We start from the raw sequence: 27,790 nt of genomic DNA, 5'->3' as shown, positions 1-27,790 counted from the left end.
ATTTAACATATACGTTTTTTCCATACAAAAATTACATTATGACTCTTGTTTTCTTTTTTGATTCAACTGTAACTGGACACGTCCCCCGCTAGGTGGCGTAACCACACAATTATTTGCAAACGAAAACCTCTTTTAGAGACTTTAGGCTATTGGTAGCACAACGTTGTTTAAAAAATGGTCTACACACACACACTGCTCCAGCTTGTGATATCTGTAATAAACAGCATCTACTTAGGTGGTTATTAAATATATTTATTGTACAGTTAGACAGTAAAAAAGCCTTCAGTTGAACAGTTACGTCACCAGGGGGCAGTAGCTTTGTTGTTTGGCAACATTTTCCTCCTTGGAGCTGTCAAACGTGGTTCAAGTGAATTGAAAAGCATTTCTTCATTGCAAACATTGAAATAAAACATTACATAGAGAGTGCAAGGTGTCATTTCTAGCTTAGTCCATAGGACCCAAACCCTCAAGTGGATGCTTTTCCAGTTAGGGACAATGTCATCCATAAAAATCACACCTTTTTCACCTTATTGTCTGGAAAGGACCAAATAAGTGAATACGGATGTCCTCCACAGCACCTTCTAGCAATATGCTTGTAAAATGATAATATAAATAAAGCTTCATCTCCTGTGATAATTCAATCTTATTTGGCCAAATGCAGAAAATGGGCATTATTTATATATATTTTTAAAAGCACAATTTTGATCAGCATACCGTTAATAAACAACGGAAGTTTCCTAAAACGGCACTCATTATTTGACGCGCGATTAACGTGCGCACGTCTTGACTGACCCTCGGCCCGCACCGTAGTTTAAGGAACCGCAGCGGCGTGGCAGCTGATGTGAAGCCAGAAGCGGGAACAAATATTGAGCAGAAAGAAGCCCTGGCAGATGCTCCTCGCAACAAGGACAAAGTTATTTGTGTCGCTGTGAGTCCAATTATCACGAAGTACGTTGCCGGGAAGAAGAGAGAAGTTACTAGTGCAACGCAGGCATTTTTTTAAATTGTCATTAATACAGTGGTACCGTGGCATACGAGTGTCCTAACGAACGAGTGGGATTTTTTTTTAGATGCGAGCCGCTAAAATTTCGTCCAGGAGCTACTAGTTATGGGCAGGCATAGCCGAGGACAGCTATTTGGGGGCTTGTACAGATGACAATGTATCTAAATAGCATTAGCTCTCGCTAGCGTTAGCATCGCGCTAGCTGGTGACCGGGAAAGATTTTCAACACACACGTAACATACGTACACGATAGCAATCTGATTTATCTTATTTATTATGTATTGTGCAAAACTATGACAGGAGAAACATCAAATTAAAAGCACTTTAAATGAAGACAGCCACCATCCGCCAGTACAAGCCTACAGTACTTGTTTTTGAGAGGTGCACCAAAAAATATGCACATTAGCACTCAATAAGGTCATCAAATCTTACCTTTATGCATTCCTACAGAGCATCAGCATTTCGGACCAAATATGAGGTGGAAGATAAACCAGAAAAATACAATACAGTAGTCTTATCTGTGCACCGTGGGAGAAGATGCGTTGCAAAGTTAAATGATGCGTTCAAGGACTGTGGAACAAGCATTAAATATGAACAAATTGTGGAATTGCTAACTATATATTATTTTTTTAAAAATAAAACAATGGCCCATATTTCCAAAATTTGTATCCTTTTACAAAAAAAGTAATTATTTACAAATGATTTCATTGTTCATTTTTGAGTTTTTTTTAAATCATTGCACCTAAAGTTTGCCGCAGCCCCGTGGTTGGGGACCCCTGCCTTACATGAGGTGCTCTTTCACACATTTGAAAATACTGTAGGAATGCCACTTTTATGCAACTGGCTTCTTTATCTTATACTGTAAGAGTAACGTCTACATCGACAAACGGAATTGTTGAATCATATCAAATTGAATGGTATCGTTTGTACACTGTATCAAATTGTTCTGTTTTTAAAATATATCGTTTTTGAATCATATCTTAGCTCGTGTTTACCACAAAGATTTGCATCAAATAAAAAACGTTTTTCTATCCGTGACTAATTGTAGTTATATTGAGTTAACTGTGGACAAAATTAATCACGATTAAATATTTTAATCAATTAACAGCTCTAATAAAAAATAATGTATAATTTTTCCTATCAATTAAATTTTAATGGAATAAAATGCAAAATAAATAGTAGTATATATAAAATAATGCAATAAACAAAAATACAAATTTGTCATTTTATGAGCAATTTAGTGTCTGAATAAACTGAATAAAATTGTGCTTTTCTTACAGAGATATATGTTTTTTTTTTCCCTTGAACGTCGAGCGAGCCCTGATGCCAACGAGCTCAAATCTGCCATCATGGTTGTGTTAACTGTCCCTCAGTGGGTTGCAACTCAACCATAAAGTATCCAATAGCATATACAGTATTTCCACAAGCATGCTTTTTAATAAATTAAAAAAAAACACGTATATACACCCGGTTGCTTATGAAAAACATTTCCACCGCGACGCTGCAAACAGTGACAGGACATGAATGGACATATTGCTTCTTGTTTGTTTCACATGGCTCCCTCCCTGCCGCCGCACCAATACATTCAACTCGCAATAAAAAAGAAAAACAAAAAAAGCTTAATGTAGAAACGTCAGCACCTTGAAATGATACAATCTCGCGCGTTTCCACGCAAAACATTAACAATGTAAACATTCTTTGCTGCAACACAATAAATAATAAGTGCATCATTTCTTCAGAGGCTATGACACTAAAATCAATCATCAATAATAAGTAAAAAAAAAAAAAAAAAGAAGCCCTGATCGGATCTCAGAATGATCTCATGACACAGTCACAAAATGACACACACACACACACACACACACAGAGGAAGGAAACCTGATGAGTTGTTCTGTCCGGTCACAAAGATTGTTCACGTCTTGTGTAGTTGACAAGGCATCCACTGACCTCGTCCACATTTCAGTGCATGTTTTTTTTCCTTCACCAGTTAGTTGCAGGCTGGCTGGGCTCCGCGATACCCGAGTGGTCCAACTCGGCGCTGTCGCAGTCCGAGTCGTCGTATAAAGCCTTAAAAAATACCAAAATCTGATTTAGAAAACGCACTGTAAAGTCATTTTTTCCCACAAAAATCATTTTGGGCAAATAGCAAGCAGATACAATCAATGATAGCGGGATAACTGGGATCAATATTCTCTGGAAGTTTAAAGAAATGAAACATATAAATATGACATTTGACCCCTGCTACGCCGGCCATCTTGGGGCGCCTTGTGTTCTGATTGGCTGTAGACCACTGTCACTCAACTTCCTTTGTGCAGGACTGCCTGTTTCCTGTTGGTAGCGATCATACATGCTGAATGGAGGCAGACGTTACGCGGCTGTAGGGCGCCTGGAATACTGTAAATGAATCTTCGGTTCATGGAGGATGACGAGGAGGAATATGCTTTAACAAGGATACAAACATTTTAATGAATTTTTTTAACGCGCATTATATTTTGCATCCTTGAGGTGTATTAGAGCGATCTACAGTATCTGTGCTCTGTTGTACGTGCTCGTTATTGTATTTACTACTGCTAGCAGTAGAGAGTGTGGTATACTCATGTTGAAGACGTGTGCAGCTGGAGTAAACATGTCATCCCTCCACCTCGTCTCAGTATGTGTTTATGTGCCTGTATGAGCATATTAGGAACCCACAGTACAGCTACAATGGCCGGCTAAATATAGAGCCACAACAGTGCTGATTGGCTAAGGAAGAATCCGCACATTGTGATCTGCGTCCTTGTTGGCTAAGGGGGAACACGGCCATTGTGTTCTGTGTTCTGATTGGCTGTAGACCATTGTCACTCAATCTACTTTGTGCTGCACTGCCGTGTTTCCTGTTGCACGACCGCTAGCAAACAGCTTGCAGTGACACTAAACTCTTTATGTTTGCACGTTTTCTCCCCGACAAAACAAAATGAAAGGTAGAGGAATCCAACCATCGCTCAAAAAGTTAAGACTTCTTGACATGCTGAAGGAAGGTAGAAGCTGCGGTGCAGGGCGCCATTACGGAATACCTGAAATGAATCTTCGGTTCGTGGAGGACGAGGAGGAGGAGGAAAATACGACAACACGAGCAACATGTTTGAACAAGAATACAAAAACACGGCGGCAGGAAGTGGCGCCAGGACGAAGAGGCACAGCCAGAGGAATGAAATACACGAGAGCCACTTCATAATTTCTTGTGTCCAACTTAGTAGGTTGATCATTAAAATTCAAACGAAATGTGAACTTTGAGAGTGTTTAAACAAGAGAGAAATGTGAGAAAACGTTAATGCCTGTCTGAGACAAGTGTATAAACTTTATGGTCAGGAGTTTTACAGCCTTAAAACAGATATGATAATTGTAAACAAATAAAGTTCACTTATTGCGGGCCACTTTGGGAACCTATCCCCTGCGATAAACGAGGGAACACTGTATCTGTGTTTATACCATGTACCTGTACAACACTTGAACAACCAACATCAGTGTTTCACTCAGTGTTGGCCTATTGCCATACATTACAAACACTGTGCACAGTTTATGTACATATGTGTACACAACATGCTATCTGCTATTGAAGTCATGTGTTACATATGTTATTCATGTATTCTAATGCCTACTGGTATTACCATCAGACCACTGCACTACTATCATTTATGATCATTCCTTCATTTAAAGGCACAGTGAATCCAGGTGTTTTTGTGTTTATTTGATATTGCAGTTATTTATTAAAACAGAGAATTCAGGAAAGTGTTGGGCAACACTGACCTTTGACCTCAGCTAGTCTTGTGTTGCTCAGTAGTTGTAAAATCAATTGTGCGAAGTGTGAAGGCGCTTGCTAAGAAACGAATGGCGACAAGGAACATGAACCCACCCGTCCGACCTTTGACCTCCCACAAAGAACTTCTCTCAGATATCAAATCAATCAATAGTGTTCCAAACGTGACGAGTAGGCCACACGCAAGTACAGCTGACCTTTTTGCCTACAGAACCGTCTCCCCACGCTACATCGCGGCTTGAAGATCGCTCCCTCGCTCTATCGCGGTTGTTTGAAAATGGATGAATGAATGAATGATTGTTATTTCGTGGTTGACTATGGACGGACAAGTTATATGTAGTATTCTGGTCAGGCATCAGTAATGTTACATTGATGAGACATGACCTTACATTACTCTCACACTGCATGTCGTCAGCCATGGCATGTCCGACATGATCCAGTGAAAAAAAGTTGTCCTCCCATTCCGTGTGGAAGTGGTAAGTTTTTGTCTTTTTATTTGTCCGTCTTTCCAGCATTTAGGAGGGTATAATGAGTAGTAGTATTCCTGCTGTGGTAATAGTAAAATGAGCCTACCTCATAATTGAGCTCGTGCCCGGCCAGTTGGGTCTTGACTTGCCGAATGGCAGCTTCCTTCTCGGACAAACCGTCCGAGCCCATGTGGGTTGGGTCGGACGGGTCGGCGGGAATCTCAGAGCCCTGGGAGAGCAGGTCGTCACTCTTGTCGTCCAGGCGCTCATCGGTGTTGGTGCTCACCACGTCAGGCGTGCCACTGTGCGAGTGGTCTGTGGTGTTTCCCTCCTCGCCGTCCGACACGGACAGGTTCTCCGAGCTGAACGTGGACAGCGACTGGCATTTGCTCATGCTCACAGGCCTCCTTTAAAACAACACAGCACTCCTGTCATATACTGTAGAAACTATGTCACTAGCATTTTTTCTGTTTTAGGTACTTAAAAGTGCTCCTGTCATAGAGATGAGAGCATTTCTGCACTAGGTCTAGGAAAAATGCACTTTTTTTTTTTTTTAGAATTTTGCCGATCATCTACAGCCCATATGTGAAACACGAGCACACGGCTTTCCGTTTTCTGTGTGTTCTAAAGAGAGAGAAAAACAGTTAGCATGAGGGCGCGAACCATGCACGTTATTGGACACGCCTATTTTGACTCTCAAGCCCTCTAAAAAACCTCCAGCAATGTTTTATGGTTTTATTTTTACATGTTGTGACCATTCACTAACAGGTACATTCATGATAACATGCAATACTTACAGTATTTTGCAAATTTTTAAAGTTACCGGAACTTCTTTCCTGGGTGCAATGATTTCGCATCGAGCGCTACTTCCGTCAACAACAGCAGCGTGTCAAGTTGTTTGCTACTACTAATCATGGCAGACTTTGTGACAGTTTCTGCCGGCAGCTATTTATAGACAAATGAGAATGCAGGACCTTATCTTTTTTTAGCCTCAATATACAAAGAATGAGCTAAAACCCAAGAAGAAGAGAGTGATCGGGGGGCAAGTCATTACACCGGCATGACTTGGTGTGTAAATGTGGAGCTTCCCAAGCCATGCCCAAAGAAATGTGAGTGTTTCTGAGTGCACTGAGTGGCATACAGTGTTACCACCGATGGAAAGGCCTCATGTGTATGGCGAGAAGGACATTGTTCCAAGAGATTGCATCACAACGAACGAAGAATTGTTAGTGCTCACAAACCCTGCAGTGATCGAAACTTTTTTCAGCCTACCCAAAATAAAGTGGAAAAGACGCCCCAGACCAGCTGGATCAGACGGATAACTGTCCATCCAGTAAGTCACCACGATATTGATTGTGGAGCACATAGCACATGATATCACAACTCAGTCCATCTAGCCGTGTATATGGAAGGTGGGCTAATACTTTACCGATAATTTGGTTGTCTATTTGACTGATCTTTCTTGCAATAGGTCCTTAAAAACAGCAGAAGGCTCCTGCCACATTTAGAGGATCTTTGACAAATATTTTTGCAGTAGGCCCTTAAAAACCACAGTATGCTCTTGTCATATAAATGATCTATGACTCATGTTTTTGCAGTAGGCCCTTAAGAGCAGAGAGCTCCTGTCATATAAATAATGTTTGACTGAGGCAGGAGTCGAGAACCTTTTTGGCCAAGCGAGCCATGAAAGCCACATATTTTAAAGTGTATTTCCGTGAGAGCCATATCATATTTTTTTAACATTGAATCCAACTAAAAGCATGAATTTTTAAGCAAGACCAACAAGTTCATGATATAGTAAGTCTCTGAATGTATTATTTTTTATTAACATTGGTATACTGAAGCTATCCATTAATAAATAAAATACTTGTTATCGTGAATGCGACTTCTGGTGCTGCATGGTTTTGCACCATACTCTGTATCTATCTATGTATTTTCACCATCTCTTTTGTCAAAAGGGTTTGCTCTGCAGAATTGGCTAGCTGACTATTTGATTAAAGGAGGGAAGTTTACTTCCAGACATCTCAATGACCGCGTTATCCAGTAATAATTCACTTTTGGTGTCTGACCCGGAAAATATCGTAAGGACAGCTGGCACTGGCCACCCGCAGTGTTGTAGAAAATGGATCGATGGATTAAAATGCATAAGAAAATTTTAGTTTTATAATGTTAATTTTAATACTGTGATGTTTTACTTTAAAATGTCTTCCTACGATGGCATGGCTTCCTGTTGTGTGAACCATTTATGACACCTTGAACACTCACCATCTTCTGGGCAGCTCCACCTCACTGTCCACCTCTCCCTCCTCTTCCTCTGACGACACTCCACGTCTCTGAGGGGGAGCGACATCAGTATAGAAACAGCCAATTGAAGAACTTACTGGGAATATCTCCAGGGTCGGTCTTACCTGGCTACGAGTGACCGCCGCCCTGTACAACAGCGCCGAAGGCGTGAGGCGCTGACTCCTAGGCGAACGTGTAATCACCATCCCCTCCTCCTTCTCCTCGCCATCCTGAGGAACGCGAGGGCTTCCCGTCGTCACCGAGGCCCTCCCTGCAGCCGCCCCCCTGCCACACGGAGAGTCGGGGCTGCTGGAGAACGGGATAGAGGCGGCATCTTCGCTGGGCGTGTCACTGCGCGGAGGAGTTCCCGCCAGTTCGTCCGTCCCCGCGCTCACATCCGGGCCCGCCTCTGGCCCGGTGGTCCTCGTGCCCTCTTCCAGGCCGGCCGAGGCGCTCTGACTGCCCGCTCGGTCCAAGCCGGGCCTTGTCTGCCCCTTCCTCCTGCCCTCAGCCTCCAGTGTGGTGGTAATGAGGTCAGGGCTGGAGGAGGACATCTTCTTGAGCAGCAGGTCGTGCTGCAGTCCCCTGAGGGCGGCGCTGGGGTCAAGGCGCTGCTTGCTGCTGGGGACAGACGAGGTGGCACTGATCATGGCCAATGAAGAAGAGAGAGTGGCTTTCAGCTGAGCCAGGTCGCCGCTGCTGCCTTTGACCGCTTTCCTGTAGCGAGGTTTCCCTCGGCGGGAGCGGCCGGGGGATGTGGAGCCCTTAGTGGGGATTGTGACCTGGGTCATGGAGGAGTCCAGTTTGGGAAGAATGACCTCTGACTTCAGCAAGTCTGGCCTGGAGAAGACAAGGGACTCACTTCACTCAACAGTCTCACTCTTTTTTTTCCTTTACTGCTGCTCTGTCTTGTGTTTAAACTGGACCCAAACGTGAATACGGGTGGTCTTCGGTTAACGACGTTCGGTGTTCCAACATTTCGTGGTTCTCATAAGTGATTTGAAAACGTAATTTTGGTCTGTAAACACAAGACATGTTCAAAGGATGTGGAAGGATATTGTGTGTGCCTGCACAGACACACTGTGGAAGAATAACATCACTTATTAGTTAACTTCTTGCACTTCATTATGTCTCCCAAGTGGCAGTGCGGCAAACAAAAGGAAAGCCATCACCATGGAAGAGAAAATGAACGTCATAAAAAACTCCAAGAGAGGAGTCTTGCCTTTTTCCGCTCTTTTGATCCCAACTGCATCATTAAGGATTAAGATTACCGAGTGCTAATGAATCCTGGAGGGGTCATGGATTCTGTGTGCTGTTACAAGGAGATCCACAGAGATAAAAGTAAGGAGTTGTTCTCCTCTTTTCATTACGCTTTCATTTCGTTCTTGTGTTCCATCTTTTTATGACTGTATTGTATATGTCCTGTTGTGTACAGTGTGAGTGACTTAGGAGTTCATTTAGGTACAAGTGTCCACTTACAGCAAAACCCGACTTACATGACGTTGTCGACTCACCTCTTGCTGTGTGAGGGCAGCTTCTGAGGCACGTTGCGTTTCTTCATGAGTTTCTCCATGGAGTTGGAGGAGGCTGATTGTCTGGAGCTGTGGTGCTTGAAGCAGCCTGGGTACTTCTTGTCCAGCGACTGCTCTCTCCTGATGTTAAACACACTCACTTGATGCGATGTAGACTAAATGTTGTTCCACGCAAAGTGTTCTTTAGTTGATATCGTTACGTAACAAAAGGTTTCCTACTTGAGCAGCTCCTTCTCCTTGATCTCCAGTTGCAGCATGATAGCGTTGAGCTCCATGTAGAGATTGTTAGCTCTCTCCAGCTTCCTCTCGTAGTGCTCCCGGATGTCCAGAGCATGTCTGGGTGCAGAGAAAACACAATCATATTGACCTGATACTAGACCATACACCGTATACTGTACGTACACACCTTTGCTGGGATTACTAAACTATGTAAGAATAAACAGCACCAACAATTCTACCTTTACACTTTCAATATGTTTATTATTGGGGTTGCAGTTTGCATTGGTGTAGATGCAGACAGGAGAGGGTTTCTAAAATTGTGTCCCTCATAAATAAGTAAAGCACATCACAATGACAAACATATTGTTCAAATAATGCCTGCGTGTGATAGTGTCAGAGGTTACAAAGGGGGAAAACGTTCCAATAAATTTCTAGTACCTTCTGGAAAATGTCCATTGGACATTTAGCAAAAAAATGAAACATTTTTGAAATGTACGACACATTTTATGGCAGTTATTGTGTTTAGGAATTTATTTTACATAACTAACATATTATCCAACATTTCTGTCATAACAAGACATGCGTGTCGATTTTTTTTCAGACCTCATTAATTGTCATTTTTGCTGTACTATTATAAAGCTGTATCAGTTAATAAAGATGATGGCCGCGGTGCTCCATCGCGGAAATAGATGTGAGCGTCTTCGTCACATACACATGAACGCACAGGCGACAGTGCGCAGGAATACGGCGGGAGACAGATATTAACGCCAAGCGTTTTGTGGGGTCTGATTTTTTGAGAAGGCATTTTTGTGATGCAAATGTATGAATCTTTTGAATGCATATTGTTTTGAGAACTAAAGTCTTTACTTAATTGTCCCCAGCAACTAAGTTCTTCATCACAGAAATCTGACCAGAACTGGACTTAGGAGACCAAGTGGGGGGTAAATCGCTGTTATTGGACTACAATGCTGATGGGGATGTTATACAACTTCGTGTCAAAAAATCTGAACTATCGCTTAGAAAATACAGTTTTTAATTACAGTGGGTCCCCGCACGTTTATGGCTTCACTTATAATGTTTCTTCGTCAAGCGCTGAGATTTGGCACTTTGTTCGGCGGTGCTGTCTGGCTGTCCCGGCTACATGATTCCATCTGTTCATCATCTTACATTATCAATCATTCATCGTGAGTACCTATCCATCTTATACTTCATATGCGTTTAATAAGTGCGTGAGGCATATTTAGGGCTTAAACCTGGATTGTGTCGTGGGTGAACAATGGCAGTTGAAGAGAGAAGGGAGCTGAATTGAATTATTACAACAGTCACTTGATTATAAATGTTGAGCCAAAATCGGAGGAGAATATCAACATTAAGATAGCAGGAGGGTTTGGGTGGGAGGGTGAGTAGGTGGTGGGTCAAGCTGTGGGGCAAAAAACCTTTATGGCCATAGCAATTACACACGGTTTTTCGCTATTTGCTGGTGGTCCCAGTTGGTAACCCCCACAAAAATCAGCGATGTACTGCACATTTCAATAAGTCTCTGATTAATTCCAATTCCCATTTATTCTTATGGAAAGCTTTCCAACCCTAATCAAAAATGAGCATTAAAACTTTAGCAAATGCAGAGACTATTTATGACGTCTTGCGGTTGTCTCGATGTAGTGGTGCGGGGCCCTAACCTCAGTTCCTCCCTGCGTCGTTTGATGAGCTCCTCATCCAGCCTGTGAAGACACGTGCCCTCGGACTTGATCTTCTCAAAGTGGTGCCTGACCTCGTCCCTCCACTCCGCCTAAAAGCAAACATAAAAACAATCGCAATCAGACCGGCTCTAAAGGACTCAGGTCACAAAGGCCATTCTTGTAATGTACCACAAAGGACAATGAACTGTTAATACAAATGCGTTGTAATAACACTGAAATCAGCTGGGGTTTCCAGAAAGATTAGGAATCCTCTGCATCATGGAGACAAAAGCCTTTTAGCCGATTAATGCTGATCAATACTCAGGCAGCAGAGGTGAACAGGAGCTGACACGCCATGAACATGCATAAATACAGATGCATTTGTGCAGAAAGTGTTGCATCTGATACCTGTCAAAGCAAGGCGGTCACATAGATGTGTGCGTGTTTCTTTCTGTGCATGAGTGATGCTCTTCTTATTAAGCTAATGGACTCTATGTGCACTCTTCAATATGGCCAGGCCCCTTCTTGTGCGCTCTCTGCTCCACACCATTAAAGAAATCAATACACTCCAGCAGCAGCAAATACTTCTTCCCTGCGTCACGACAAAAATCCATTATGGGGCAAAGAGAGGAGAGAAACTGGGGAGGACTGAGAGGTGGGTGGGGGGTACAGGGAGAAATAAAGGATAATGGAAAGAGAGCTGTGGAGGTTTAGCAACGTGACCTTTAAAAGGAAAGAAGAAGTATTGCATGCTTATTTGAAATTGTTTTCCCGTGGACTCCATCCCCTGACACACACCCTCCGTCTCCTGCCTCCCGCCACACTTGAAATGACAAGAGGTTGGCCGGGAATCAGCAATTTTCAACGTGGCAAACACAAAGAAACAACATGAACAACAACAGCAGCAGTGTGTTATGGCTGAAAAGGAAGCTCATCATTAGCAGGCTCCCAGGAGGCCAGGGGGGGCCCCAGTGTAGCTGCAGCAGACTGGAAACAAATGTCACGCCTTTGATGGAAAATGATGAATGCTTCTGGTGGATGAACATTTGTGAACCCAAATAAAGTCATTTTTAATTGAGACTCTTCTCATTATTGCGGTTTGGTGTAAAAAGGGATGCACAGTAATTAGCATAAGACATATTTTTGTGGTTACATGTGCACGGGCCGTCGCTTTTACACTTCAAAACAGCACTTGATGCAAAACCACACTGAATTGAACACATCACTCTAAACAACCAAAAACAATGGAGGAGAAGAAGAGTCATCTGCAGCAAAGTGGACACTGTGGAGTACAATATTGCAGCAGCATGGTAAGCTAATGTTAGCATGTGTGTATTTTCTAGCCGTGTATCTTCAAGCGTTACAATGTGTCAACAAATCTGCTCGACCAATCAGCAACCAGCAGTAGTTTAGCAGAGACTTAGTGAAATACTGTAATAACGCCAACCCCTAACAGATGCTTACACACATGCACAATAATATTCCATACTCCAGTCGTCCCTTGTTTATTGCGGTTAATTGGTTCCAGACCCAACCATTATAAGTGAATTTCCATGAAGTAGGATTCTTATTTATTAATGGAATATTTTCGGAGTTAGAGCATATAGAAAACCTGTTAAAGACCTTCTAAATACCTTTTTTAGCATTATTCGAGCCCTCTAGACATGAAATATCACACCTATAGTCACTTTTACACTTGTATTACCCAATACAGTTGACATAATAACAGAAAATAAGACGTCTTAGACATTAATAAGAGATTACAAAGACTCACACGATAGCATTGGTGGCTATTCTCTCAACAATGTAATGTTCCTGACACCTAGTGGCCAGTGTAGTAGAATACTACTGCAATGGCAAAGTGAACATTCACACAGGAGCTGCTGTCAGCCACAACTCCCGCCAGTCGCTGGAACTCTCCTCACTGCTAACCATGCCAACACTCAGCAACTCTACAGTAGCTAGCTGATGCCACACACGTCACTTCCTAAGCCCAGCCTCTTAAAGGAGCAAATAACATCACAGATATTACACCACAGTACATATGAAAATGCTTAACTTGGGCCAAGAATACATACAATTTGCTCATATATGCATATGTTTTGACTAATAATATGCCGTATTCAACCACAAAACAGTGATCATTTATTAATTAATAAATTTTAGAGTGAGGGACGACCATAATTTATAACCCGAAAGGCCGGCCCGGGATGCCCACACGCACGCTTGCCCAACAGGAACCCAGCATGCCTTGCGGGTTATAAATTAGTATAAAATAGTATTGTTTTGCATGTATATGTTTAGTTCAATAACCGCATAGTCCGTGTGGTCCAGTTACATTGTGCATTCCACATGTGTTACTTGTCTTACTTATGGTTCCACTATAAGTGAAGGAGGCGCTTTGTTAGATGACCTTCTGTTGGTTTGTGTTTGAGCATCAAAATAGATAGACAAACATTTAAAAGCACAGAAAAAACTAGTAGTAGTGATTGCATTTTACATTTTTGTAATATATACTTATTATAAGAAAATAACATTTCATTGTATGTAATTATAATAACTTGTTACTTGTATGTAACTTATTATCATTGTCACAATTGCTTTTTATGGTAAGGTGTGCGGTATCCATAGTTAAAGTTAACAAATACAATTGCTTGCCCTACAAAGGCCTCAATTAGGGCTACTTCTTGTAAGAATTGTATACCTGGGACTGGAAGTACGTTTCTTGTGGGGTGGACAAGATGTCTGCTGAAGCGATGTCCAGATGCAGGAGAATCTGTCTGAAGGAAGGTCTGTTTCTTGGTTTGCAATTCCTGTTTTGGAATAGAACATGGCATTTCTCTCACTTTCTTTCCTTCTTCTTCCCTCTCTTCTTTTACATGATCTAAAAAAGCATGTATTATTTGGGCGCCTGCTCACCAGGATTGCCTCAAGAGCAGTTTGAAGCTATCAGGACAGCTGTCAGGCACGGGCAGCTGCAGGCTGTTGTTGCCCACTCCCCAGATAATAGCCGAGGAGTCCACGTCTTTGTAGGGCACCTCTCCTGTCAGCATCTCCCACAGCACAACACCAAAAGACCTGCACACACACACACACACACACACACACAGACATACAATGGTATTTATTTCCACAAAAAGCTGTGCAGAAACCACATGAAAGGCGCATTACCTAAATGTCACACTTTAAACTTCATGGAAATGCCTACTGCCTTTCTGCCTCTGTTATCTATAATGGACACTTTAAAGCCTACTTTCTTCTGTTCGTGTAACAAATGAGGAAGTATGAAATGCCAACAAGTCACTGATGAGCCCCAGGGAAGGTTAGGAATCTTAGGAGAACATGTTGTTGGCGCCTCCTGGGGTTGCCATGGCAACAATGCAACCAAGGTTCCAAGAGCATCACTCACTCAGTTGCAGCATCCAGGTGGTGCGTTTGCATTTGTAGCCTGTTAGAGCCTGCCCTATTAGCAGGGCCATGTCCACCCGAATCTTTTGTTCTACCAGCTGTGAAATGACTCTCAAGTAAGGTTTACAATTTAATATTAAAAGAAGTAGATACAAACAATTGCAATGCCAGCGTTGGAGAGAACAGTCAGCCCCCCCCCAGCCAAGGTCTAGTGAGGTCCAAGTGGTCTCTAAAGTGAAACTGAGTTCCTCTTCCACATATGCCTGCTGTGGAGGCAGTCCCAATGATCAGTTTGGTGTATTGGTCTGATCTGCTTTCAACCAATCATGGCAGGGAGGGCAGGAGATAGAAGTGTGAGTCATCATGAAACTATGTGTGTGTGAGAGATTAATTAAGAGTGTCTGTGTTCCAAGTGAAAGGTCTTGTGAATGTGTTATCTCTCTATTGTAGATACACACATAGGTACATGTTGCAGTACCCATCCAGAACAGAGTGGAAATATTCCATTCCTAAGAAGCCTTTATCTCTCTCTTTGAATACTAAACACCTTGTCTTATTAGCATGGTTGGGTATTAAAATTAAAGTAGAAATATGTAAATAATGTCCATAAAATAACTTCACCCTCATACATCATACAGGGTTTGTTGACAATATGGTGGATCATATAAGTATCATTGCCATGGTGACCCCTGGGATCATCTTCTTGAGTGGACCAGCCAGGCCCATACCTGACAGCTCTCCACAGTTTGTCCTTCTTTCCTGGCGTCTGTTGGAAAGACTGAAATTTCCGTAATTTTCAGGAAAATTTCCGTTTATTTTAAAATGAAAATCGTATGGCCGGGATGCATTCCAGGATGGGTTTTCTCCGGGTACTCTGGTTTCCTCCCACATTCCAAAAAACACGCATGTTAGGTTAATTGGCGACTCTAAATATGTGCCCTGCGATTGGCTGCCGACCAGTCCAGGGTGTACCCGAAGTCAGCCGGGATAGGCCCCAGCATACCCCTGCGACCCTAGTGAGGATAAGCGGCATAGAAAATGGATAGATGGATATATATATATTGGGGGGTAGATTCTGTCCCCTGGGGGGGGCATGACACAATACAATTGAGACCCACTGGTGTAAGCAAATTCTTCCACTTTTTCACAGAAAAGGGTAAAAATTTGTCAAAGTATGCACCCCTACTGTGTTGCCTGTGCTATTATTTTTCCGACAAATACACCACACGGTGGCACTGTTATTAAACCCCAACGTTTGACCTGGATTGAGTTTGAATCGGATGGACTTGAAGTTTCTCACACAGCTCAGTGCGCTCTACAAAAAAGCTACTGTAACTTTAAAGCAGGGGTGTCAAACTCGTGCCATGGAGGGCCGAGACACTGCAGGTTTTCTTTCCAGCCAGTCACTAAAGCAGGTGATTTTAATGATCAACACCTTCAGTTTGAGGGAAGGCGCTCATCAATTAAATCACCTGCTGAAGAAACTGGTTGGAGAGAAAACCTGCAGCGTCTCGGCCCTCCAGGGCACGAGTTTGACACATGTGCTTTAAAGTATTTAGCCCCCCCAAAAATGTATACACCTTTAGGAGACTGGCAAGGACGTGTGTAAAATTCTAGCAACATTGTTTGAAAAACATGGCCGCCATCAAGCAAAACATCTTTGCAGAGACACGCTGGTTGGACTTAGCAACTAATTGTGACAATTTGTCTAATTATTATCAAACTTTGAGCATATCTGGATTACATGCACACTAGCACGTCTTCCAAACATTTTTACCACAACCCACTGGGGGCACCACAAATGTCATGTGAATGAAACAGGCAATTACAATGCATATCAAGTGATTTACATCCATTAAGGTCCAAGTACATGGTATGCAAAGGTGATGTGCTCTCCTTCTGCATGGAAGAAGCTTTTTTAATCCTATTTTCATCTCTCTGCTAATGCACTGCTGGCCGGGGGCCAAAGCAGCCGCAGGATTGGAAGGTTATTCCAGCCTCTCCTGAGCACTGCAGCATCTGGCAAATCAATTATTAAATTAGCCAGCGTTCCTTTTTACGACGCGAGTAAGAGTGATGGAGAGATGCGGGGATGTGAAGAGGGGAGGGCAAGAGAGTTTAACACACAGGGCACCCCATCATATGAGGCAGGGAGCCTATAGAATTTCTTGTAATGAGATCTTGTCATAGATTTTCTTGAAATAAGATCCCTGCACTCTGTACTGTAGTAGGCTCCAACCAATACGATTGTATGTTGATTCACTGACACGCGAGATAAATCACATACGTAAAATGCAAAAGGTTACCTACCAAATGTCCACCTTCTCTGAGACCGGCTCATTCCGTATCACCTCAGGGGCCATCCAGGCCACCGTACCGGCAAAGGACATCTTGGTGCTCTTGTCGCTCAGTTCCTTGGACGTGCCAAAATCTGAGATCTTCACCGCATCATCGTAGGTGATAAGAATACTGAAAGAAAGCAGCGGCATGTTTTATAGGACAGTCTAACGTTGGCGCGGTGACATCACATGCCAGTCGCTCACTTTGGTGATTTAAGGTCTCTGTGGATGATCTTGTGGAGGTGAAGGTAATTCATCCCGCCAGCGACGCCCATGGCCCAGTCCATAAGGAGCGAGGGGGTGATTTTCCTGCCTGCTCTCAGCACCTCGTAGAGCTGGCCCTGGGCACAGTACTCCATGATGATGCAGTAGCATGGCGCCTGGGTGCAGATACCTCTGTGGAAAGTTAGGTTCGACAGTTAACGCACACTTTTTTATTATTTTATTATTCAAAGATGTGGGCTATCTGAATTCTTTTAAACTGGAGCATCAGCAGAATGTGCATAATATTGATAGCAGACAGAGATGGATGCTTTCAAAGAGGATTCGGGTGGATTATTCCAAAAATGTTCTGATTCAATCCAACTTTATAGACCATGTTTGTTGTTTCTTGTGATGCAACTTCTAACTTTCTTGAACATAATAATTATAATGCTTTATATTTATTATAATGATATAAAATAGAACATAAAACCCAATAAGAAAAAAAGGTAATAAAATAATAGAATAGATCCCAGCTTTTTGTTCCGGGACCACCCGCAAATGGCAGAAGACCGCAAGTAATTGAGAGGCCCATAAAAATGTCTATTTTGACACTAACACAAACCAACAGGATGTAATCAAACCAAACTCCTCACTTACTCACTCATGGTGCAACCAAAAATAACACAAGTAACACACATGGGACACAAAATGTAACTACACCACACAGACTATGAGGGTATTGATATAAACACTTACTCACTAATATACATGCAAAACAAAACTGTTTTACACTAATTTGCTAGGCAAGTGTGTGGGTTTCCCAGCATGCCTTGTGGGTTATACATTAGTATAAAATGGTATTTGTTTTGCATGCATATTGGTGTGCAATCATCTATTTTGACACCTGCATAGTCCATGTGGTACAGTTACACTGTGTGCTCCACATGTCTTACTTGGTGTGTTATTTTTGGTTACACCGTGAGTGAGTGAGGCATTTGAGTGGATAAGCTCCTGTTGCATATAAAGAACACCTCCTCAAGCAAGTTCAGTTTGCCTCTGACAACTTCCTGTGCAACTCCACCTTTATTAAATGAGATGGGTTTTCTACCAATAAGCGGTGTAATTATGCAGATTATAAGCACAAAATGGCAGTTTATTTCCACAAATAAAAAAAAAATTTCTGTTTTGATAAAAATGGCAATGGCAATCCATTGTACTTGTATATTGTCTATGTCCAGTTGTCATGTATGTCCAAATCGCCTGTATGTTTTTTCTTTTAGTATGAAACGTGAAGAAAATGTATTTTTGTTCCAATAAAAAAAATCCAAACCCATTTTGGAGATACATTTTTCACTGAAAATTGCAAATGTAGAAATTTACAAAACTGAACACGGAAACCTACAAATTTGTAAAACTGCAGGGTAGCTCATAATAAAATAAATGTATGAAGCCAAATGTACAGTAAATGAACATAAATTGAATATGACTAAACATAGAGCATAGAAAAACATTCATATTATATTAATATATATGTTTGTATAGCATGTTATTATTTTCATGAATCCCCATTGCAAGTGTCAAGCAGAGAACATATTGAAGTGCAAGTGGCTGACTTTTGCACTTACTTGAACGTGATGATGTTGGGGTGTTTGAGCTTGCGGAGGTGCTTGATGTCTGTCTCTTTTATGTTTCGCACTTTCTTCACGGCCACTTCCTGTCCGTGCAATTTGCCCAGAAAGACGGCGCCCTGAGCCCCGCTGCCGACCCACTGCAGGTCCGATATCTCCTCAAAGGGGACTTCCCATGCTTCTGAAAATAGGAAGAATCAAATTCATTGTCACTTCAAGTCTTAAAATACATTGTCTGATAAATAAGTATCAGCAATGCACACAGCTCCGATCGGTAACATTAGCATGCTAGTGCTAACACTACATGGAGAGGTGTCCTGGCCTATCCATTGATATTATAGACTGCTAAAGTAGGTGATCTTGGGGGGGTTCTGTGGCAATTCTAACAATCAAGTGGACTATCAATGAGTACACCATAATTGAGGGAAGCTGTTATTATAAGAAAAGGACTGCGCTTACGAACACTGCTATTGTTTTCCAGTAATGGGTGATATAATAAATTACTATTTTACACATTGGGAAATGTGGCGTGTTATTTAATGCACTGATATCTATATAGCAACAATGTGGATGTTGCTTCAGTCGCCACTGCTCACCACTACGACAAAGGAAGCTAAATAGCTTGTCAACAAAAATTGTGATTGCTAACACTCTGTGCTACTCTCACTAGCCCTAGTGTTTTGGTAGAGAATTCAATTTCACAAGCTCAGCTCTCTGCGTTAATCTCATTAAACATCTCTCAACGACACACGCCACTACAAAGCTAAATTCCAATTCTTTGACAAATTTGACGTTTTTTCAAAAAGGTATGGCAGGAACTAACGATGATTTTGATTAATCGATTAGTCGATTAATCTGAAGGTTGTTGTTTCGATTAACCGAGTTATCGGTTCGGCCCTTGAACAGAGGTTTCTAAAGGGCGGCCCAGGTGCCATTTTACGGCCCGCGGCTGTTTTTTCATTGAACCTTGGCATGAAAAAATACAAATTAAACAAGAAAACTAACAGGAATACAGGAATAAAGAGCAAAAAGCAATATAAAGACGGTGAAGTCATACCAATCATACATAACATAGCATAAAGTTGAACAATTAAAAGGAAACAAACTAAACAAAGAGTATAGTTGCAATTTTAGGAAATTAGATTGGGTAAAAGTTATAATATTATAACAATAAAGTTGAAATATTATGAGAATATAGTCAGAAATATGAGAAAAAATGTACAAGAAGGCAATTGAAATATTTGTAAAAATAAAAACAAACCGCAAAAAAGTGTACTGTAAGAAGAAAAAGTTCATACTAATAATACGCTTTGTCACCAATAACACGAAGTTGAGATGCAGGCTGTTTTTTTTCTTTAAATAGAAAAAACATCTCTGCATATTGGCAAGGGTTAATTTAAAAAATGTAAAAAATGGCCTCCACATTCTTTGATTTTTCAGTATGCAGCCCTCGGTGAAAAAAGTTTGGACAAAAATCAATACAAATCAAACACCAGTTAGTGGTTTGGTCTGCAACATATCAGAAAAGAAGCAAAAATGTTGATCACAGTTTTCCCAAGTCAAAGCTGATGTGTGTGAATATCTTGTTTTGCCTAAAACACAAAGATAATAGGTCTGCTTTCATGGATGACAAAGGAAATTTTAAAAATGTTCACATTTGAGAGGCTGAAATCAAAGGTTATTTGCATTTTTAAATCGAAAAACAATGACTCAAATACCAAACTAGTTGACAATTAATTGGATAAGTGATTAATCGTTGATTCATTAACTGTAGCTCTAACCGCAGCTCTACAAAAAAGTAACACAATAATTACTTTCCCTGGTAACTAAGGTAATTACATTTATGAAGAAAGTAACTAGAAGTAACTAGAAAGTAGTACTTTTAAAGTAACTTGCCCAAAACTAGAAATAATATGACACGATATTACATACTGTTGCTTTAACTGTACTAAACAAATAAGGGAATGTGTTTCTGTTTCCAGTCACATGTCACGTTTTGATTTGTGTATCGTAAATACACATGAAAAAATATTCAAAACAGCAATAAACAAACCTTTTGTAACACGTCACTAAATTACAGTAAGCAAGCACAGAATTGAAGGCGCTATCTTGTACCCTCCTAACTCAAACTAAACTCATGTTCCCAGTGAGTGCTGGAGCTCTTAATCTCCTGTGTGTAATTCTCCATCAGCCTCCCAAATCCTGCTTAGTACCTTTGTGGGGCTGACGTGAAACTAGGGTGCAGCACAGGGAGGTGGGGGAGTGGACGATAGGATTTGAGAGGCTAATGTGGATCTATAAAGGGGCAGCGAGGGGATTCCCTTAAGGGGTTGGCAAAAGACAGGCTGTTAATGTGGAGGAAAATATAAAGTATAGCAGGCCAGCAAGATTCAGACGCATTTGTCATATTAATAGGGATGGTATGAATGATTAATGCTTTCCATGGCTAATGAGCCCTTCACAGTTTTTGTGATAGATCTCCACTGGTCTGCTTTGTTTGGTAAATGAAAAAAATGGAAGCCGCACCAGTGGTCTTTTAGAATCAATAAAAGACCTTCCATTCGCTCAAGAACTGGTCTTTGTCGCACTGTGGCCACTCTGCCTCCCTCCCATTTACTGCTAATACCTCTGCCAAGGCTGTTTGAGACGCAGTTCCAGCAATCATATTCCCTACCCCCACTACATTTTTCTTAATTTCTCATTTAAATGGAAGAGGGTTACTTGATTCATCAGTGAATTGATGCTTAAGAATTTGGTTGATTGTGTGGAATTGATTGTTGATTAATCGTGTCTGGAAGTAATTGAGACGACCAGCAGAGGCACTGTTGATTCATTCTCGGGAAAAATTCCATGATGTCAGCTGCGGGAAGTTGAACTACATCCTAATACAATACAACACTGTCATGGAAACAGGAGTCCAGCACCGAGAGTGATTCTCTCATCCCATTAAGGGGTTTCCCCACACATTGAACTGCATGTGTAAACATGTGTAAACATGTGAAGTACTTCAATGTAGTGTAACTTTTTTAACCATGTGCAAAATAAACTAAGCCATTACTATTAAAAATTGTCTTTAAATAATAATAATAATAATAATAATAATAATAATAAATGTAAATACTGCGATTGGCTGGCGACCAGTCCAGGGTGTACTCCGCCTGTCGCCCGAAGTCAGCTGGGATAGGCTCCAGCATACCCCCGCGACCCTAATGAGGATGAAGCGGTATAGAAAATGGATGGATGGATAAATGTAAATATTGATAGTGTTCATTGAAAATTGGAAACTGTTGGTTTGAAACTTTCCAATTAAATAAAGGGAATATTTACTCAATCAATAGAATGCAATAAATTATACAATAGATTTTTGAGCGATTGCAATACAGTTGGCGACGCTATATGTATGCATGTTTGTGTTTTGTCAGCCTAGTCCCACGCGCACATGCACACACACGCACACACACACACACACACACACACACACACACACTATGCATGGCAAATGTAAATGTAGAGGAGCAATTGCACTGTTGGCTACAGTGAGCCTGTGCACTTGCATGCATGTGTGTGTAGAATACCCCATCCATCACCCCAAAACTGTAAATCCAGGGAAAACACTACAAATCACATATGCTGTTTATTTTTACATTTTCTATATTAAACGGCAAGTTAAATGTTTTATTAGTTCTAGAATGTTGATATTTAGTTTGATATAGTTTTCACATTTTTGCAAATTGTGGTTGCAGCAAAATAATGTGTTTATGTTGTGTTATTCTGTTAATTGATGGTTTTATGGGGGTTTTTTTCCAACAAAAGTTCATTCTTAGTTATTAACAGACCTCTCTGCATAGATTTTTTGTCCTTCAAGCATAATCTCCCTCCTCTCACTCCCTCTTTACAAAACTAAGTAAAAGTGATGTTAAATATTCTGTTGTCCATTCATTTGTCATTTGTAATTGTAATGTAATGTAATTTTGCATTTTTTGCATCATTTTCTGCATGTTAAACTATAATTATTGTCCATAAAAGTGTTTCATGTTAGGGTTTTGGGGTGTCTGTAAAGGATTAATTGGATTTACATTATTTTCAATTGGAAAATTTGCTTTGGTTAGAGTCTGTTTGAGTCGGTTTGAGTCGGACCTTCTGGAACAGATTAACAACGTTAACCAAGGCACCAATGTATTTATAAATTATTACCAATTTAGGATGAAAGAGACGTGTTTTCTGCACACACAAAAAAGAAAAAAGACCTATTCTTGTAGAAAAACAAACCAAAATGGGTTTTTTTACCAAAAAGTAGGGAAATTTGTGGGGTCACGAATGCTGAGTTGCAAATGTGCTGGGATCCAATATATAATTATTCAAGAGATTTATGGGGACTACGGCAATATGGGAAATGACATGAACTGACTGCAAAAACTGACCAAAAGATTCTTCCATCTCATGAAAAATATTTTCAAAAACAATATCTCATAGGAAATCAAGAAATTAATGCCAAATGGCCATCCCTATAGTGCTGATCCAAATGAGGATAGTTTGACCTTGTCAGATTGTCATATTTTTTGTGAGGCCATAGGGTGCAGATGGATCAGCCGTGATAACAGCTCCGTATAACAAGGAGAGGAAAGGAGACAATGAAGGAGGAATAGGAGGGGGTGATGGTGGTGAAAATCAAATATAAAAGGAGTCGTAAAATATCAGGCCACCATAAAGACAAGGGCAGATATAAATCTGCCACCCGCATGAGTGAGTGATGTTGTCACGTTGTGTTTATTCCTCTTCCAGTTTGCCGTCCTCTGCCACTTTATTGGCTTGGTTATTAAACGTTTCTATTTGTGGCGTGTGCGTGCGAGCGCATGCGTGCACGTGTGTCAGGTTAATAGAGATGAGAGGCAGAGAGGGTCAGAGCGTGGCCATGCATTATGCATGAGGCAGCTTTGGCAGGAGGAGTCCCGCGGGAGCTCTGCGCTATTGTAGTGGCTGCAGACATAAACAACACAGCGTCAGAGGGGGGCCGGCTTCATTAGAGGGTTGCAGTGGGATGGAGGGAGGTGGGGCGGGTGGCAAGCAGGCGGACACATGGGCTGGGGGGTGGTAACTATCAGGGGGAAAATAAGCCCTTTGCAGCTTTGATAGAGCTCTCCCTTGTCTGACCGGGTCTAATTCACCTCAAGGAAAAGTGTTTGTTTACAGCATGGCCTTTTTAGAAGTCACTCGACTACCTACTGTTTAATGAAATTCGACTGGGGGTATTATCATTTCATTAGCTGAATTAACGCTTAAGACATCCTGGGAACAATTTGTGCCATTCAGTTATTTATTGTTATTTATTGCTGTTTTGGCTGTATTGAAGAGTAGAGGTGAATTTTACAATAGAATATTTCTTTTTAGAACATTTGTTCCATAAATTTGCCCAAAATGGCAATGCTGCACAATCTTAAAAGGCAATCTTCTATATTTAAACTTCAATTTGGTATACTGGCGCCCTGTGATTGAGTGGCGACCATTCAATCGCCCAAAGTCAGCTGGGATAGGCTCCAGCATACACCCGCGACCCTCATGAGGATAAGCGGCATAGAAAATCAATGGATGCATGGATGGACTAATGGATTTCAAATTATTTTTATATTTACTACTACTTTTTCCTATTCAAAGCATGCAGCAAAATTTCACAACCTTCTGCAAAGGTGCCTTGCTACTGAAATGACAGGTGTGTGTCGCTATTGATGTTTGGAATGGTGTACATGGAAAAACTTTATGTAAACATACAAGCCTTCAGGGTTAAAAAAAAAAATTGAATTATTTTTTTATATGTATTTTGCAGGCACAAGTAGTTTTAAACGTAGAAAAGAATTATTATAATTTTTAATTTATATTTTGTTTTTTATAGATCCCTGGTGGTGTAATGGTACATATTCTAACTTCCATGGCAGAGGGCTCTATGGTTGCATCACGGTGTAAAAACTAAGCCAAAATCTTTCATGTGACAGGGAAAAGCCGAAAGTGGAACAGTTTTTGGGAAGGATCCTGAGTGTGAAGGTATTGTTTAAAATCTTACACCGTCAAAAAATCATTATTGCTGCCAATCATTGACCCATCTCAAGGCCTAATAATCATAACGGTAATCATAATAGTAATAATAAGCAAATACTGCAAATACTGGAGGTACAGTTATGTACACGTACTGGCATTTAAAGTCATGCTAAAAATACAAAAACTAGAGATAATAACTGATATGTGTATTCCTTTTTAAAGTATTTTAAAGTGGTAGAGTAGTTTTTACACCTGTTTTTGGGAAGCTGGCATTTTTTGTCCTGAGGCTCAAATGTGTGAGTGAATTTTCAGGACCTTTAAGGGTTAAAATGTGGCTTTAATTGAGAGTAATTCATGATATGCCGGATGGGAAGAAAGACACCATAGTAGACGTACCGTCCAAGTCATGCTTGTGCTCCGTGGAGTATGCTTTCCCGATCATAGTCCAGACAGGTCGCAGACAGCCAAACAAGCCTTCCAGAAAGCCTCCTCCCCCTCCAGTAGACTGGCACTGCAGTCTGGCGTTGTCCGCATCGCTCCGGACAGCACTGCCGGCGTCCGTCCCCGTCCCCTCTCCCTCTGTCCTCGTGGGACTGCCGTCATGGTCGTGCAGCTTGAGGACACTGTTGGCAAAGTGCTCCTGTTGTTCTTCGCCTGGCGTCTGGTTATGCCCCGGCGTCTGTCCGTCCCTTCCTCCTCCTCCGTCACCGCCACCACCAGGTTCCACTGTGCCCCCCGTGTCTATGGAGAGGACGTTCCGAAGAACACACTGGGTCGGCGTCAGGTCCATTTCAGGTGTGCAAGGTGTTTCGGCATCGAGCCGGCGGAATGACGGGGGGTCGGAGAGAGGGGTGTTGAAGCCAGAGAGAGATGGGGAAGGGGCGCGAGGTTCGTGAACGAGGGCCATGAGGGACTTTGGAGAAGAGGCAGCCTTGACGAAAGAGACAGATGAGGGGGGATGTGTTAGAAATACATTCAAGGTCATATAGTTGCCGTACAGCTCTTGACACTAATGGCTGTAGTTCCATTATAAGTCACATTTGTAGACATGTATCTTTTTGATATTATATTTATATATAATATTTTATCTTGATATAGCATTTCTCTATTTATTTGTCTTATGTATTTATTTATGTATATTACTTATATTTATTTGTACCAACCATCTTCTTAGAAGTGTCAGTAATGTTGAGTGTCAACTCAACATTACTGTATATCACTGGTGTCAAACTCAAGGCCTAGGAGCCTGGCCTGGCCCGCTACATGGTTTTATGTGACCTGCAAAAGCCTGAAAATCAAAAAGACACTTTCTTGAGCAACAATCTTGTCAATGTTGCCAGGAAATTTGCACTGCATGCAGTTGGGATTCTTGTGAACTCACTATGTTCTGACACTTTTTTTGTGCTGTTAACGCCCCTTTATAACGTTCTTTTTCTTTTTTTCTTCTAAAATAGGCCCTTTCTGTCTGCAAAAAACGCATCTCATTCACCACAAGTTGGTAATAATTTATAAATACGTGATAATACAGGTACAATGTACAGCATACATGTACCGCTGTTAAAAACAACCCCACAATTTTTAAACGTTACTGTCTTTTTTCTTCACTGACAATGTTTTTCCATCAAGCGTTGAGATTTTGCACTTTGTTTGGCGGTCCTTGAATGCAGCATACACTGTGACTCTGATCCCATCTGTTCATCATCTTCTATAATCATTCTTTAGTGTACATTTTATACTTCATACTATTAAATGTGTTAGGCATATTTGAATAGGCAGGGGAAGTTTACGGAGCTGAATCTAATTGAATAATTCAGTTACTTGCGTTGCAAATGTTAATCCGAAATCGGAGGGGAATGTCAACTTTGCTAGCAGGAGGCTTTGGTGGAGCGGGAGCGAGCCGTGTGCCAAAAGCAGACATTTTTATGTCTATATTAATTACTCCCGATTTTTTGCCATTCACGTGTGGTCCCGGACTTAACGCCCATGAAAAGCGAGGATCTACTGTTTTTGAATTTCTGCTTGGAACCTTGGCTTTTGATTTTGAAGTAAGTTTGCTGTTAAAATCGTATCACCTTTGGCTCCCCTGCTTGTATATCATAAACAATGGCATTATTTCCAAAAGAGCCAATGTACAATATGACTAAAATGCACACTAATGTCACATTTTTATCAAGTCAAAACAATCTGTACTACAGAAAGCATACAACTGCAGTGCCCACTCAATATGTGACATATTAACATCCAATAACTCATTGTAAAGGTAGAATTATTGACAGATCTCATTAATATATGCTGTTGTTGTGTATTAGTATACGCTATACAAGTACAGCATGTATAACCAGACATATGACTCATACTGTAGGTACAGAGTAGTAGTGATTGGCATGTAAGTCTAACAGAAGATATCCAGTTAACCAATTTAAGGAGGAATGTTGGTCATATATGCATGTGCATCTCACGTCTGATGCTGTTGCCATGGCATCCAAGTGTCTATGTCTATACATCAATCTTGTGCACGTACTGGCACACACACACACACACACACATAAATCATAATAAATGATCCACCATTTTCTTTCAAGCCAGCATATAGGTGAGACACATCTGGCGCTACACATACTTCACAGTGCTTGCTTAATGGCTCTTGCAGTTTTATTGCTGCAGGGGGTCCTCCATATATATATACGTGTATGTGTGTGTGTGTGTGTGTGTGTGAGAGAGGGAGAGCGAGAGAGAGCGAGAGCATCACTGACAGCTGTAGCTACACCCAAACACACCATTGCTGCGTCTAATAGTCTAATAGTGCTGTTATTGTATAAGCTACCACTATATCGCCGCTTTCCTCTTCACAAGAAAACAAAAATGTCTCCTACCTCACTGTTGAGAGTCCATCACTGGAGAGCCAAGTGGTCTTTTAGTTGCCAGATAATAGTAGTAATAGTGTTGAAAAATAGTGCTTATATCGTGGTTGTCAAAATCATGCTAGTGCCATCATCCTCCCCAGCATTCGACCAGCCACCGTGACGTCGCTCCCAAAAACTCCTCAGTTTTATTCCGGTTAAAACTAGGTTCTTGAAAAATGCTCGCTTCCTACGTCTCCTTTTCCATTCTCCATCCTCTGAGGAGGCTCGCGCACACACTCGGGATTATATACGGCCACACAGATAGTAAGTAAACAGCACCGAGCAGAGTGCAGGAGGAG

At 41.4% G+C, this 27,790-nt stretch overlaps 1 protein-coding gene across 2 annotated transcripts; it reads right to left on the bottom strand.

Annotated features, from left to right (window-relative positions):
* Positions 1-241: 241 nt before the first annotated feature.
* Positions 242-27,790, bottom strand: LOC129186779 (mitogen-activated protein kinase kinase kinase 12-like). 2 transcript variants are annotated; one of them, XM_054785385.1, is made up of 14 exons: positions 27,462-27,790; positions 24,985-25,519; positions 18,556-18,739; positions 16,931-17,122; positions 16,698-16,856; positions 13,899-14,057; positions 13,684-13,792; positions 10,980-11,089; positions 9,301-9,417; positions 9,064-9,201; positions 7,675-8,389; positions 7,532-7,599; positions 5,373-5,673; positions 242-3,070 (listed from the first exon to the last, which is right to left on the bottom strand). In XM_054785385.1, exons 2-14 carry the CDS (start codon positions 25,493-25,495, stop codon positions 2,984-2,986), a joined length of 2,850 nt encoding a protein of 949 aa, XP_054641360.1. In that variant the 5' UTR covers positions 25,496-25,519; positions 27,462-27,790; the 3' UTR covers positions 242-2,983. The 2 variants fall into 2 exon arrangements, with proteins under 2 accessions (XP_054641360.1, XP_054641361.1); XM_054785386.1 differs by having other exon boundaries at positions 5,373-5,670.

The sequence above is a fragment of the Dunckerocampus dactyliophorus genome, chromosome 8 (genome assembly GCF_027744805.1).
Source record: "Dunckerocampus dactyliophorus isolate RoL2022-P2 chromosome 8, RoL_Ddac_1.1, whole genome shotgun sequence".
NCBI lineage: Eukaryota > Metazoa > Chordata > Actinopteri > Syngnathiformes > Syngnathidae > Dunckerocampus > Dunckerocampus dactyliophorus.
The sequence above is the reverse complement of the archived record's forward strand: the minus strand, read 5'-3'. Positions and strand labels throughout refer to the sequence as shown.

Coding starts and splice junctions, on each gene's coding strand:
- LOC129186779 (XM_054785385.1), bottom strand. CDS start 25,495: ATGGCCCTCGTTCACGAACCTCGCGCCCCTTCCCCATCTCTCTCTGGC. Junction 8,390..9,063: donor CTGCCCTCACACAGCAAGAG/GTGAGTCGACAA, acceptor TGTCTTCTCCAG/GCCAGACTTGCTGAAGTCAG. Junction 3,071..5,372: donor GGCACGAGCTCAATTATGAG/GTAGGCTCATTT, acceptor GTATTTTTTAAG/GCTTTATACGACGACTCGGA.